This window comes from Dermacentor variabilis, chromosome 1 (assembly GCF_050947875.1).
Source record: "Dermacentor variabilis isolate Ectoservices chromosome 1, ASM5094787v1, whole genome shotgun sequence".
In the NCBI taxonomy this organism is placed as follows: Eukaryota; Metazoa; Arthropoda; class Arachnida; order Ixodida; family Ixodidae; genus Dermacentor; species Dermacentor variabilis.
In genome coordinates this window covers 187,987,392-188,003,327 of record NC_134568.1, presented here as the reverse complement: position 1 = coordinate 188,003,327, position 15,936 = coordinate 187,987,392, and the positions used below count along the sequence as shown (strand labels likewise).

Genomic DNA, 15,936 nt, shown 5'->3' with positions numbered 1-15,936 from the left:
TGATAGAAAACAGCAACAATACTTCTAACACTCGTGCTGCATACACGCGATGCATTCATTGGCTGCCACTTGTCACGCTAGATCTTCACCGTCTTCAGGAGTCTTCTGTTATGCTCCTTTTAGAAAGAAAACATCTTTGAGCCATTCCTAGAGTGGTTCGTGCACTGTGGCACACGTCATCCAACCATCTTGCAAACCTTGCGACCTGTCAGAAGGTCGACAAGGCAGTAGGTGCAGCTTGTGCGTTTAACCAAAGCACGGTGAGTGCGCAAACATCACAGATGCTCCGACAATGGTGGGGCGGCATTGACCCATTCAAAGAATGGCAGCACTCTGAGCAGGGGCATGGGCATTGAGGCACTCTAGCCTTAGCCGTCCATATATGGGCAGTAAAGACAGGCTCTCAAACATGGTCCTTGGAGGCTATCCTAGTGCATTTTGGCTCTTTTTCTCTTTTGCTTTACTCTTGACCAAGTCAACAGTGAAAAAAACTTTTGGCAAGTCTGGTATTGAAAGGAACTTGCCTTGCTTCGCAAATCTGGCATTGGTCCAGACTTGAGAAGCAAAGCAAGTTCCTATAAGCCAAGTTCGCCTACACTCGCATGTTGTTTATTAATTTTCCTGGACTCCCACTGACTGCAGATGCCACATGCTTGTACTTATGTTTTACTGCCCAAAAAAAGATTTGCGCAGAAAATTAATTTTGTTAGCACCTGCACATGGAGCCCAGTGTGTTATGTCGGTGTGTATAAATGAACCAACTGTGATGTCTTTTGTACACCCTTTTTGGAAACACAGTTATGTCTCATTAGAGTTTACTTGGCTCCTACTGACTGCAGATCTCCCACTGACTGCAGATCTCCCACTGACTGCAGATGCCCCATGCTTGTATCATTGCATGCACATTGTACAAAGCATGCGCATTGGAGTATAGTAGGCATGGGTATACACTTCACAGATGCACTGCAATAGTGGCATGTTAGTAAAAAAAAAATTAGGGCAGAAACTATCCCTGATGATTATCTATATCACGCGAAGCATTTGTGATAGGTATAAATGATGCAAATGTGCGCAAAGGGTGGCGAAAATGTTATGACCATGGTGGTGTGACAATGGCGGAGTGACGAACTTGGTATGATGATGATTTTGAGACAACTGCATGACAACTATGATATGACAATGGTGGAGTGACGACAGTGGTATGACGATAATGGAGTGACAGTGGTATGGTGACAATAATGTGACGACGTTATGCCAATGGGATGACGATGTTAAGATGATTTCTATGGTCTAATGATGACCGCATGACGACAGTGGTATGACGACGGATGTATGATGGCTACGACGTGTCAGCGATGGCACAGTGACAGGGATCATGAAGGTGGAATCCCGACAACGAGGTGAAGACAAAGGTGTACGATAATGGGTTGACCACAGTGCAATCGATACAACGAAATGGCGACACTGGAGTGACCACGACGACATCACGGAAACTTTGTAACGACAATGTGATAATGGCATGATGACAATGGAACGACCACAACATCATGATGGCGACTTTGTAGTAATGATGTGATAATGGCATGACAGCGATGGAATGACGACGACAGTGTGACGATGGTAACTTGAAGAGGGTGTGATGACGATATGACAGTGCAGTGACAGTAACAGAGTAAAAACGCCGGAAAGATGACAGTGACATGACAAAGAAAGAATGATCACAATGTCATGAAGGCAATGAAATGATTGACAATAGCATGACAACTGCATATTGATGTTGGACCTCGCGTCTGTGGTGATGTGCACCACCTGCTGCCACGTGCTGCTCTATATCTGGTGTGTGTTTGGACTATTTGCTGCGGCTTGTCGGACTGCACTATCTCCAAGATCAGAACACATTTTTCGGGGAAGTAATTGGTGCATCCTTGCGCATGACCTTGCTCTTATCTTGGCTCTGATTAGGCAAAGAAAGCTTTGAATTTAAAATAGTTCCATTGCCTATTACAGGGAGGATGCCTTATGCTCGTATTTATAAGAACATGCTCAATCCACTACATCTTGAACACGGGACCATTAGTCAATCGAGTATGCTTGTTGGCTGAGCATCACATGCCTTTGAACGCCTATCCATTGTATTGAATTTATTGCGTTGGATGTTCTTGTGATTCTGATCAAGCTCGATATATAAAGGCTCAACTACTTTATCATTCTTTTTTGGCTGTCTGGATACAACACTGATTGAATATGTTCTTTAGCTGTTGTGCCGTTTGGGTGTTCATAGGCAACTAAGCATAAATTATTTGGGTATTTTATTTGATATATATGTTTGCTCTGGGGGGGGGGGGGGGGTTCCTGTGTTTCATGAGGATATTTGTTATTGTCAGTGTAATGAACATGTTGTGTTTTTGTTTTTTTACTTCTGTAGAGCAATGATAAGCTTGAGCTAACTGAACAGCTTCAGAAGGAACAGCACGTTACCAAAGAGCTTGGAGAGCGTTTAGGGCAGCAAGAAGAGGAGCTGCGCGAGTTACGGGACCAGGTGAGCAGTGTATTCAAGAGTGATTGTTGTGTCCAGCAAAGTCCACCAGGATGAAATAATTTTCCCCAGAATTGGAAGAAAAAAAACCTTGTGACATTGTACATATGTAATCTGAATGTGCTGTCCTTCTCGAATGTTCTCACTCCACTTTAAATGTCATCTTAGCTATTGCTGGGCCATGCAGTTGGGCTCATGTGGTTCTTTCGGCGTTTTAAAGCTCCGTTGGGTGGAGGCGAGTACATCTAACCCACCAGAGAGTTGGAGTGCTGGCTAATCAAGAGTCATCGGGCATACCTCAGTCATCCTGCATAGCTCAGAGTCAGTCCTGATCATGCATGTGCCGACCCATGAACTTTTCATTGGGACTGTGCAGGTTAACCCAGCAAACTTGCCTCCTGAGCTTTAAAAAAATGTGCATTTACATTTTTTTAAAAGTCAACTGGCATTACTTGCTTAGTTCTTATGCCATAAGCACTTCAAGGCATTCCAAAGGTGGAGATTCCCTTAGCCAGAGTCTCTTAAGAGAGAGCACACTTGAGTTTCCATCATGCATTGCGAGCAAACCCTTCCAAGAGTGAAGGTTGAGCATGCATTGCCTGTTTTCGGGTGTTCACATCAGGTGGCATGCCATTTCAGTGAGCCACTTAAACAGAGAGAATGTAAACTAGAGCGAGTTTGCAGCACTCCAACTCAGTGGTTCTCTTTAGTGCTTGAAAGGTTTGAAAAGTGATGTCACAGTTTCCATGTCTCACTGAGACCTCAATCATGCTTGCACAAAATTTTTGCACTTTGTACTGTGTTATTCATATTCATGCAGATCTGCAGTGATCACATTTTGGCACATCGAAATTGCTGGTTCAGTATACAATTTTTTAAAAAGTCAACTGGCATTATTTGCTTAGTTCTTATGCCATAAGCACTTCAAGGCATTCTAAATGTAGAGATTCCCTTAGCCAGAGTCTCTTAAGAGAGAGAATACTTGAGTTTTCATCATGCATTGCCTGTTTTCGGGTGTTCACATCAGGTGGCATACCGTTTCAGTGAGCCACTTAAACAGAGAGAATGTAAACTAGAGCGAGTTTGCAGCACTCCAACTCAGTGGTTCTCTTTAGTGCTTGAAAGGTTTGAAAAGTGATGTCACAGTTTTCATGTCTCACTGAGACCTCAATCATGTTTGCACAAAATTTTTGCACTTTGTACTGTGTTATTCATGCAGATCTGCAGTGATCACATTTTGGTACATCAAAATTGCTGGTTCAGTATTAGTGGGGTTATGCTATATGAAGCTACTGTCGCAGACACATCTCATATCTCAAACTCCATGCTGGCAGCACAATGAGGCTGTTTATTAAAAGCCTCACTGTCCGTCAAATACACATCGAAACTAGCCTGACGCATTCTTTATTAATTTAAGTTGATGTATATCACTGTAAGAAGCAGCATAAAATATTTCTTATGGTCTTGCAGTAGCTTCTTATTCTTGCACGTATAAAAATTCAATCGTTTGCTCATTCCGTGCGACAACCGGTAGTATTTGAGTGATGTTCATCCAGTTCCGGCTTCGCGCCATTGGCTAGTCGCTCATAGCAGTTCTAGGTGACGAGCGACGAATTCTAGATTTCCAGGACCAAGCGATCGAGCGGCAAGACTGAGCGATCTGTTAAAGCGACGGCCTGTTTTGTCGCTCAAAGCCGTTCCTCGTCGCTGTCATGCAAAAATCACTCTCATGGGGTTTAGCCTTTATGGTCAGTCGCAGTGTCTGAACAGGTATGATACTAAACTATTTTTACTCCTTGAAGCTGTATTTAATAATAATAATAATAATAATAATAATAATAATAATAATAATAATAATAATAATAATCACAGTTCGGGCTGCTCACACGGCCGATGCGATGCTCATAGTGTCGAGTAAAGCCAACGTCCTGCCGGATTCGATGAAGCATGGCTTTGCGTGACTTTAGCTAGGAAGCAGAATGTCTTGTTAAGGTTTGTTTTCTGCAGGCGCCTGTATTGATGGTCTGTTTCAGCCCTGTGAGCTACTGTGTAATCTCGCGTGAGATTTCAGAAAGTTTGAGCAACCTGCCTGGGTTTCCTTCATATCTTAGTGCTACAGTTGGGTGGATGACACTTTTTCCCTTTCACGAGTTGTAGAACTTATTTATTTATTTATTTATTTATTTATTATGTATTTATTTTTATTCGCAATTACATTTGTGTGTTGGGTAATGCAGCTTGCGGGCTAAAGCCAGTCTAAGTTAAGTATGCTATACTGCTTACCATTCAGGGCATATGACCATGTATTTGTTGCCCCACCGGCATGACACTGGCTGGCTACAGATTTCTGAATGATTAATAAAAGGCAGGTTTGTTTACACAATCAATTTAACCTTGGAAGGATTCTATTCGAAAGGAGAAAAGCTCCTGAACTTACCAGAAGTTTTTACCAATGCTAGCTTATTTATGCCTTTACCTTCTGGAAACAAGAGAAGTGAGTAGAGCCACTCTTTATTTGTGATGCCACCTCAATGGAGTATCACTGTTGGCAAGGGAGCCTAAAGTCTCATCATGGCCCGCTCTTCTTGCACCACTAGCACATGAGCTCCACTCGGGAAAAAAAAACTCAGTGTGAAGCATTTCGTGCTAAATTTAGGTCAGTCATCATTGTGAACAAAAGTGCTTGTACAGCTTAAATTTAAAATCCCTTCATTCTGTTCTGACCTGACATATATTTGACACTGCGTGCAGATCGGAGGAACCAGTGGTACTTGTGGTGGGTCGACTTTGTGGAGGCATTGTGTCTGTGTGCATTTTGACTCCGATTGTACTGCATATAACCTTAAATATTGTGCTGTGATTTGCCTGCCTCATATCTGAGGTATAGACATGATCAGGTGTGATGATGCTTTTTTGACTCCCCAGCTCGCCACCAAGGAGGGTCAAGTGCAGGGCCTTGAGCAACTGTCAAGTCGGGAGCACTATCAGCAAAGTCAGCTGGCTGATCGTGTGCGCCACTACCAGGCCCAGTGCCAACTCACTGAGATACTGCAGCAAGAGCTTGCCCAGGCACAGGTACACCCGCAAAAAGATTTCTCCCCATTATAGACTGTTTGCCTCCCACGAGTACAGCTCTACAGCTCACATCAGAGATATGTATATGATTTTGTTGTCAACCACTGAAGCAAGGTGCAGTGGCGGTGCACTGTGTGCAAATGCAAGACTGCCAGGTGCACAAAGGTTGCATTGCGTGGACCATTTTCAGCACGCAGCATGTGCTACATAAGCCCAACCTTGTACTGCTGGCCATGGTGTAATGAAGAATGTATTTTGACCAAAGCAAACCACTGTAGGCAATACAGTAAAATATTGTCCACAAAGTTATTATGGAATAATATTGTTTCAGCCACAAATGAGAGCAATTGCTGACCACTTGGCAGAGCAGTATGTGTCATTTATTCAGGTAGGCTGGCCATAGATTATTTGAAATGCTATTATTCATGCTCTTGGAGTGGTCATTGTCGAAGAGTGCTGTGCTAGCAAGGCAAAAGTGCTGCGGAAAGCCACTCAAACGGGGGCATAGTGCTTTCCATTCAGTAGAGTGAATGATCCAGCAGACACAGCTCAATATAGGTGCTCAGTGGTTATACAGTCGAACCTGGATATATCGAACCCGCATATTTAGAATTATTGGCTATATCGAAAACACAGATTACCCCCTTGAAAATACTATGCAAAAGTATAGGACAATTGTGTAGTATGTCGAATTCCATTTTCGTCGGACATTCCATATATCGAACGCCGCACCGCACCGCTCCCCTGGAAGGTGCACTTTTCCCAAAGACATTCGTGTCCGGTCCTCAGGGGAAAACATTTCCGCAGAGTCAGTCAGCAGGCTCCTCCTCTGCGCATGCACAGCCGTCGCCTAGCGACGGAGATGCAGAGCATTTCCCCCATTCTTGCGCCCCACTGGCGCGAGCTCTCTTGCTCCTCCTCTACCGCCGGCGTGTGCATTGGGCAAGGGCATTGGAGCTCAGCGAAGAGAATGCGCGGCATGGAGATGCGGCGACGTTTCCAAGCCACGCTTCCTGGGAAAAGGGAGAGAGAGAGAGTGAGGGGTCGGCACGCTCGCTCGTGGGCCAGGGGAGACGAGAGCCAGAGAGGGCTCAAAAAACGAACACAGCGCCTTCGACGGCATATTCCGCCAATCTTTTTCCTCGCTCTCTTCTTTCTTTTCCCTTTGTCATTCCTTCACAGCCCCGTTGACTGCCGCTTGAACAGGCTTCGTTCGGACTGCCTTATCTGCGCATTGCGCTTTTTGTTGTGCGTACCTCTGTTTCAACGTGCCGTGTGTAGCGTGTGTGATTGCGGTCATCTGGTGAGCTATGGCATCCGCGGACATAAAAAAGAGGAAGAATCTGGACTTTGCAAGAAAGCTTGAAGTAATCTGGCGTGTCGAGAATGGAGAAAAGAAGTCCTCCGTGGCAGACGCATTCGGCATTCCGCGGAGTACTTTAAGTACGTTGTTAAAGAACAAGCAGGACATCAAGCTTAAAGCAGGTGAGGGAAGTCGCTCGGGAGCGTGTCGTGTGCGCCCTGCTACTTTTGACAAAGTGGAGAAGGTACTCGATACGTGGTTTCTTGAAATCCGAGCGAAAAATATTCCCGTGGATGGCCCGATGTTAATCGAAAATGCCAAATGGTTTGCTGTGGCTCTTGGCGAAGAGAACTTTTGCGGTGGCACTGGATGGCTGCCACGGTTTAAAAACCGCCACGGCATTGTAGGAAAGGCCATTTCAGGTGAAAGTGGGGCTCTCAGCAGCCAGGAGATGCAGCAGTGGCTTTCTGAGGGGTGGCCGAAGATCACTGAGAAGTTTTCGCCTGCAGAAATCTTCAATGCAGACGAAACTGGTCTCTTTTGGCAAATGTTGCCGAATAAGACACTCGCTCTTCATGGAACCTCATGCCACGGTGGTAAAATGAGCCAAGTGCGTGTGTCGGTGCTGCTTGCAGCCAACATGGACGGCTCGTGCAAGCTACGGCCATTCGTGATCGGGAAGAGCAAGTCACTGCGCTGCTTCAAGAACTGTAAACAGCTTCCCGTCCGCTACGGCTGTAATAGGAAGGCCTGGATAACACGTCAACTTTTTGTTGAATGGCTGCAGGCTTGGGACGCTGAGTTGGGCAAGTCGGGCCGCCGAGTTTGCCTTCTGGTAGACAACTGTTCAGCCCATCAAACGACTTGCAAGCTGCAGCACATCGAATTGAAGTTTCTCCCGCCGAACACCACAGCGAGACTATAGCCCCTCGACCAGGGTATCATAAAGGCATTCAAGGTAGGCTATCGGAAGCGACTTATTCAACGGCTCCTCATAAACCTCTGCATGGGAACCGATCTCAAGATTGACCTGCTCGGCACGATCCAGATGATTACCGGCGCTTGGGGCGACATGAAGCAGGCCACAGTAGCCAACTGTTTCAACAAGGCAGGCCTTGAAGTGGCCGGAGATGAATGTCCGGAAGCTTTAGATGACGATGAGTGCTTGGAGGACACGTTCCACGACTTGTCCGATTTTCCCGGCGCCGTTCCGTCCGAAGTTATTGTTGATGACTTCATTAACGCTGACAGCGAAGTTCAAGTGATAGCCGACCTCGCTGATGAGGACATTGTGGCCGGAATAGCTGGCGTTCAAGACGGCGATTCCAGCGACGACGAGGGCAACTGTGTTTTCGAAGAAACGCATCCGTGCATAGCCACTGAATTGGTGTCAGCGTTCAGCCTGATTCGGCGCTGTTGCGGCGAAATGGAAGGCACTGGGCTCTCACACCTTGACAGACTTGAGAAGATTGAGACTAGTGTTTTAAACTTCATTTCCCAGAGGAAAAAGCAGCCCAAAAGTAGTGATTTTTTTTCCGTGAAACAAAGCGCTTTCATATTGTGTGCATATGCTATGTGATTCGCGGCTGTTCCAATCGGTAAGCCACAATTTTTTATGATTGCGAGTGCTTTTTTGGCCTATATCTGTATATACAATTTTCGCTATATCGAACTATTTTCCGATCCCCCTCGAATTCGATATATCCGAGTTCGTCTGTATACTTTTACATGGTATTCTTAATGAGATACTGGCATCATTTGATATGACAATACAGTGGACTTAACGCGACAGAAGAAAGTTTTCCATTTATACGAAGCTTTGTTCAGATGAGGGACACAAAATCACTAACAACCAATTTATTTTAAATACTTTTCATGTTTTAACATTCGTTAAAGTGGAAAAAAAGTCGCAGTTTCACCTGAAAAGTGAAGCATCGATTGTGATAGCAAATTAGTAGACAGCTATACGAAGTAAGGATGGTAGATTTATTGACTGTTTAAACATGGAAGAACAGTCGAACCTCAATATAACCAACAGCATGGTGATTGCGAAATAGTTCAATATAGCCAGAATTAGATATATAAAATCACGTAAAAAATGCATAAAAAACTTCTGCAAATCAATCGGTGAACCAAGGCCATGATCAGGTATCACTGTTCGTGCGCAATTGGCCTGAGCCGCGCCGACTTCGCCAGCCAGTAGCGCGCAGTCAATTTCACCGCGTATGCCACACCAATTTCGTCAGCCGCGTGAAGTCGGCACGGTCTAGGCCAATTGTGCGCGGCAGAACCAAATGCGTGCTCCGAACAACGATCCCTGATCGTGCCCCAATCGTGGCACAGTAAATACTCACTTGAAACTTCACATAAAGTATTTATTTATTTGACTTAAAGTACTGCAGCAGTGTAGCCTGCTTCTTATTGGCAGCCGCGTGCTTAAACATGGAGTCCTTAACATAGTCTAAAAGATCCACAAGGCCAGTGGCGTAGAAGGGCCAAAGCAGCTACAGCCTAAGTTGTAGTCGGGAGCGGGGCAACATCAGCGCTTGCGGGGTGAACCTTAGCAGCGTCTTCGTTTGGCCGCTACTTCTGCTGCGATCTCCATTTTCATCAGTCAAAGCATCTTGAAACACTGCCAATAACGAAGTATTAAGTGGTGTCTTTCAAGGCGTCTGAGTGAGCCCAGTGAGCGTGCGCTGTCGCACATCTATGCGGATGCAAACCGCCAGTTCTCGCAAGGCTCGGCAGGTGCAGAGTGCGGCACCGAGGAGTCAGTGCAGCAAATGCAATGCGTTGTGACGTTGTCGAACTAGCCAAGCCGCCTCGTGTGTACGCCGCTACATTCAAATGGCACCTTTGGCACGATCGATGTGTGTAACTAATAGTGCGCAGCAGATGAAAATGCCCATCGTGCCACCACTATCTTCGAGGGTGTTGCGGGAAAGCACACCGCCTATGAACAGAGCGCACGTGGTCTGCGTCTGGGCATGCCAGGCATTTAGATATGCGGGGAACCTGCTCTTTCAAGACACCTTATTTTTGGTCGCACAAAGGTTATTCTCAGTACCATTTCTCAATTTTTTTTGGAAAATTATTCTGTGCCTAATCGTTCATTTATCGTGTTAAACGGCATCTATGCATGCCAGGCGTATATTCAAGGGTGTTGCGGGAAAGCACACCGCCTGTCAACAGAGTGCACGTGGTCTAGGGTGGCGGAGTTCGATATATTCATTTTACGTCCAACCCCTTTAGAAATTAAAAATGAAATATTGTATGCGACTTTCCAGGTAATATAGAAAGTGTTCAATATACACAATAATTCTATATATCCGTGTTTGATATATGGAGGTTTGACTGTATTCACTTAATAACTGAATTAACAAGCATGGTGTCAGTGTGCACATGAACACATCACACTCTATGATCGCGATCACTCACTGTCAGAATGCTGGTGTGAGCGACCGCAGCAGTAGCAGTGAGCGAAGTGACGTTTGTGCTGTCTATTGCTTCAATGTAAACTGAGCGGTGAGAACACAGCACGCACAAAGGTATGGACCATGAGCTGTCTGTAGGTCGCTTTCAAGATACGGCATGCATGGCCGTGCAAAGTACGCAGTTGCTAGTGGAGTAGAAGCACTGCCTCCCTACTCCTCCCTTTTGCACGCGAGATTGAGCCGTGATCGTCAGTTCCCCTTGCCCCCAGTCATGAAATACACAGTTGCTGCCAGAGCACAATGCTGCCTCTCCTTTCCCTCCCTCCCTCCCATCCCCCCATGGCCTTTCACATGATGGAAGACCACATGTTTGCTCTCCACTTTCCTTCCTTGTGTGCGCCTGATTGAGCCACAGTCGTCGGCTACCCTCGCTTGCTTTCACTCGCACATACAGCATACAGTGTGTCGCGACGGTGTTATCAGCCTTAAATTTTATGCAGAACATCACTGCAATGGCAGCGCTGACAGCAAAAATGCGCCTGTAGTGTCCATATAATTGCTATCGCAATAAAATGTGTTATTGAGCTCTGTTTGAAGTATTGCATCTTCTTTTTGACAAAGTATGTGTTCAGAGGTGAAAAATTTCCCAAAGGTTTCACAAGAATTCTGCACAGTCCTCATGTTAAAAATAATAATAATAATAATATTTGGGGTTTTACGTGCCAAAACCACTTTCTGATTATGAGGCACGCCGTAGTGGAGGACTCCGGAAATTTTGACCACCTGGGGTTCTTTAACGTGCACCTAAATCTAAGCACACGGGTGTTTTCGCATTTCGCCCCCATCGAAATGCGGCCGCCGTGGCCGGGATTTGATCCCGCGACCTCGTGCTCAGCAGCCAAACACCATAGCCGCTGAGCAACCACGGCGGGTCATGTTAAAAATACCCTGCAGACCTTACTTTTGCCATGTGATTGGAAACATTAATGTGCACGGGAACAGTAATATCTGTTACTGTCACTCGAATCATGGTCCTTGCCACAAACTTCTGTCATATTGTAATATCTTCAGCGGTCTCATGAGAGCAGGTAACAAGGGCATCATATAAAGTACCATATTGCGGTGAGCTTCATCTGTCAGAAATTTTAATAGCTTTGAAGTTTTTGTTTTACCTGTGAAAATAAGCTTTTCGTGCTACCCTATGGCTCCTGCAGACTGACCCTAATATGTGCATAATTGTGGTGAGAAAATTATGCCAAGCTTATGTCATGAAAGTGCTTGGTTGTTTCTATATGAATTGGAGCAATGCCTTGTAACATGTGAGCACATGCCAGTCCATTAGATGAAGGAAATTGAAGCACCACAGTGGTACTGGCATATAAGGGTGCAACATTGAGCTGGTTGATTCTTCTGGGGAATTGGTGAAACTGCGCAAAAAAATGTGGGCTGAGATGAGGAATGGCACGATGTTAGCACTAGCTAACAACGGTCTTTGTTTATTGTGTCGCAAAATAAATAATTTCTAAAGCCACACTTGACTTCTCACAGCATGTCTGGTGACCTTTAAATGGTGAAAAGAGGATAGTCAAGGAAGGAAAAGAAACATAAAAAAGCAAAGGAGAGAACTGAATAAGGTAAGCATAGAAACATGCACTTGTCAGCATACCACTGGCATAATCTAATTGCGAAGCCATTCTCATGTTCTAAGCCTGTCTCAGATATGCAATTACTTTTTTGGTTAGGCTAATAGGAGGCACACTGATACAACTGTTGCCTTTCATGAAAATTACATATATACTTCAAACACTAAATGCGCACAAGTGTCAGGACATTTCTGGAAGTTCGGTGTGCACCCACAAGTTTTGCATTGGGAAACCATCATGCTACCACTCTTCATTTGCACGTTGTATTCTTGCTCACTTAGCTCTGTATTCAGGTATTTCAAGGTTTGCTGTCAATGATCCTTTTCTGGTTCAAGGATCATAAGGAGTCACACAGTTCTTCAGTGGCCAAAACAGTGATTATCTCCCAGCATCTCCCATTGACCTGAATGACTTGTATTATTCCTTTCCTTTTTATCAAATTCTTGAAGCTGTAACAAATGTCATGTACAAAGCAGGAAGAGCAAGTTTTTAAATCACCTTTGGTCGAACTACGGAAGCCTTTCTCAAGTTCCTGTACTTCTGTGTACTCTCCATGATAATTAACTTTAGGGGCGAATTGCTAGTCCAGATGACAGGGTATATATAAGCTAATCTATGGCTTCTTGTACATCAGCTATGTCAGCTAATGTTCCATCAGCAAAACCATTCAATGCTGTGTGGTGTGCCTCAGGGCTCAGTGTTGGGACTAATTATCTTTTCTTTATATATAAATGATCTTCTCACAGCTCTTTTCTTTTCCGGTCAGAAAATTAAAATGGTCGAAAGTCATGCTAATAGGGATCTTTCTGAGATATACCAATGGTTCTTACAAAATAAATTGACAATACATCAAAAACTAAGCACGCCATTTTCTCTAGTTTTTATAAAATCTCAAACAGTTTTAACTGACCTAAGAATTGGCTCAAACTGCTTAGAATGAGCTGATCAACAGGTATATATCTTGGTTAAAGAGGAAAAGAACTGCGACTTCAGGCGTGACGTGACGAAGGAGTGGACAGGACGAGCGGTAACTAGCAACTGAGGTTTATTACCATGAAACACATAGCAGCAGAATGTCACATCTCCGCGCAGCGTGCCTTGACATACTGACAAACAAAATGAAACACGTGGCAGAAAGCACCCTAGATGACTGTGGAGAGTGCCAAGGGCCCAAATATTGCAGGCAAAAATTCCACGGCGATCGCCTTAAGGTTGTCAAACTTGCCGTGGCCCGGACAATTGTCACTTATAAAAAGCACTTGCCGATTCTTTGGTTTGAACTGTCTATCCAGAAAAGGCGCACATACTCTTAAAAAATAGCAGCAGTCATCCATGCTTGCTTGTTACTTCTGTAGATGCATCCCTTAGGAATAGTTGCCTTTTGGAAGCACTGCGACTTCTCCGCTTTCCCCAGTATCAACAAGGGAAGCTTGCCCTCGCCTGTTGCATTGGCACCAAACAGCATCGTGACACGCTCCTTGCTCTGTTTTCCTCCGTATGAGGATCCGCCAGTGGTAGTGAATGTGCGATTCAGTAACATCTTGTAGAAAAATGCAGCCTCATGTAGGTTGTAGATGTCTTTGTCTTCATACTTTTCAAGTAGAGCTTAAAGCTGATGTTGGTGCCATACGTCTACACTGTCACAGTTCACGGCTGTGCTTTCGCCAGCCATCGACTTCGAGGTCACGCTGTGTTGTTTCTTGAACCGCTCAAGCCAGCCATTGCTGCACTTGAAATCTTTATGGCCCATTTGGCGGGCAAGAGCATGGGCTTATGCAGTAAGTGCAGGCCCATGTATGGGGAGATTTGCATTCCTGGTGTTCTTCACCCACTGTAGAAGTGCACCTTCCACTTTGGGGTATTTCAAATCACGATTCCTCTTTCTTTTCGCTGAGAATCTCTTTCCAAAGCCATCCAGCACAGCTTCCTTGTTTTTCAATACAGTTGCTAAAGTAGACAGCGGTACGCCGAATTCCTTTGCGATGTCAGTTATCTGCTGGCCACCTTTTTCCACTTTTTTTATCAGCAGAACTTCCTGCTCCAAAGCCGGATACTTTCGCCCGGAGACTGACGTAGCCATTTATCACTGTAGACCACAAAAGCACATGTGAGGCACACCTAACGAAGCACTCCAAATAACACACAATCACATGGCTTGCAGCATGGATCCAAATGCACGTGCCGTTGGCAATGAAGTGACTGAACGCGGCGGGCGACGCGGAAGGCGGGAGCTTCATGATGTCATCAGGGCATCTCGCTTTCCTTGTCTGTGTCCGCTAGTGATGGTGATGGTTGCAATGGCGGGCTTGGCTTCGGCTTCACGTGTAGTGGAAGAAAGGTGATTGGAGTTGTGGAGACCGAGAAGTAGGAACCGTGGAAGGGCACCCATTGGTGGAAGATTGTGCTCGGGAGGCCAGGCCAGAAGAGGGCAGCTTTGGTGGAGCAGCGATGTCGAAACTGGCAGCAAGGAGGCGAGGAGTTGCATGAAGGCGAGTGAGAGGAGTGACTGGCGTCCAAACAGCGTGCAGACTGGAGAGCAAATGAGGATGGGATGTCTTTCTCTATGAGGAAGGAAAGGCAGTGGCCGCTTTTATAGGGGGGTGAGAGACTACCTTTTTATAGGGGAGATGAAGACTACGAGAGCATTGCGCTGCAAAGCGCCGCAAATGCCTTGGCTCGAGTCTGAGGTTGTGTTTGTTGTGCTCAAAAAACGATTCACTGCTCATTGTGGGTACGCAGCACGATCGTGAAAACTGAATGTTTTTCTAGTAGGGGCTTTGTATGATCACTGGGCAATTTCCTCCCGAAGTTTGCAGCCGTGAAGTTTGCAAAACGAGAGTTTTTCAGCGCACCATTGTGGACAACACTGTGCTAATTCTACAGTTCGTGAACCGTCGCTTCCGCGCCATTCTAGGAACAAAATTCAATGATCCTACTACGCATTTAGACCGTTTGTCTAAAGTCGGACGGCACGAATCGAGCATGAACGGCTAGAGAAAATTGCCGAGGAAACACCAACATGCGTTGACCCCGCCATGTGGACAACCTGACTTGCCTCTGGCAATGCTCGGATTTTTCGTGTTTTCAGCAAGTTATCGGTCGATTTGCTTCGCCAAAGTGCAATGAAGCTAGGGAGGGTGTCTTACTGCAATGCAGGCCGATTATGGCAGGTGGCGAGCAAATTTCTAGACCGGCTTCCCCAAAGTCGTCTTCCCAATTTGTTGGGAAGACGACTGGAAGACTAGCTGCTCGCGTCGAACATGGCACTTATAGTCGGAGGGACACTTCTTTTGTGCTTTCGGCACGTTTCAGTGCCAGAAGTGCTCTTTACAGCGGTAAAACTTTGCTCATCGAGCGCACCCCATGGAATGCTACGGCGTAAGTCTCCTGCGGTCTTTTGGACACTTTACGGCATCCAAGAGACCGCGGTTTCCTGGCATCGCAAAGCGTTTGGAAAACTTTATTTTCATGTGGATTCTATCACGGGGGACACCAGCGATGCAATTGCGACCGAGATTAACGGTTCAGGCGCGCTGCACCATGGAATTGGACAGCTTCCATTCGCTCCACAGTAAACAGCGAGGAGCACTTGGCACTCGCTTGATACCCATTACAGGCGGTCATCGGTCGTGGATTTGGTACTTTTGTGGCCTGTTCTGTGCCTGCATGAGTCTAATTCTTTGGCAGTATGAATTTGACACTGCAGGCGCAAAATGGTCACCACCGCCGAGCAGCGGCGATGCCTCCACTCGGCACCTCACTCTAAACAGGTTAAGCTCTTCGTGCACTTTAAGTAACGCAGCTTAAAAATGCATGTGTTTGGGTCGGGACCAGTAGAAATTTTGAATAAGGCGATATTTCGAGTAAAACAATTTTATTATAACGAGGGATTACTGTAATTATATTGTAAAAAAGAGCCCTTCGTATAATTAAGCATTGTAAATT

The 15,936-nt window shown here is 45.5% G+C and overlaps 1 protein-coding gene across 5 annotated transcripts in view; it reads left to right on the top strand.

Moving 5' to 3' along the window:
* LOC142589844 (golgin subfamily A member 2-like) overlaps positions 1-15,936 on the top strand; it is a 163,282-nt gene that overhangs the window by 101,691 nt on the left and 45,655 nt on the right. For 4 of the 5 annotated variants that reach the window (XM_075701492.1, XM_075701468.1, XM_075701484.1 and 1 more), the window contains 2 exons: positions 2,426-2,539; positions 5,462-5,611. In XM_075701492.1, the coding sequence (XP_075557607.1) occupies positions 2,426-2,539; positions 5,462-5,611 (264 nt within the window). The remainder of the gene's footprint in view (positions 1-2,425; positions 2,540-5,461; positions 5,612-15,936) is intronic. The other variant, XM_075701476.1, reaches the window with a different exon arrangement.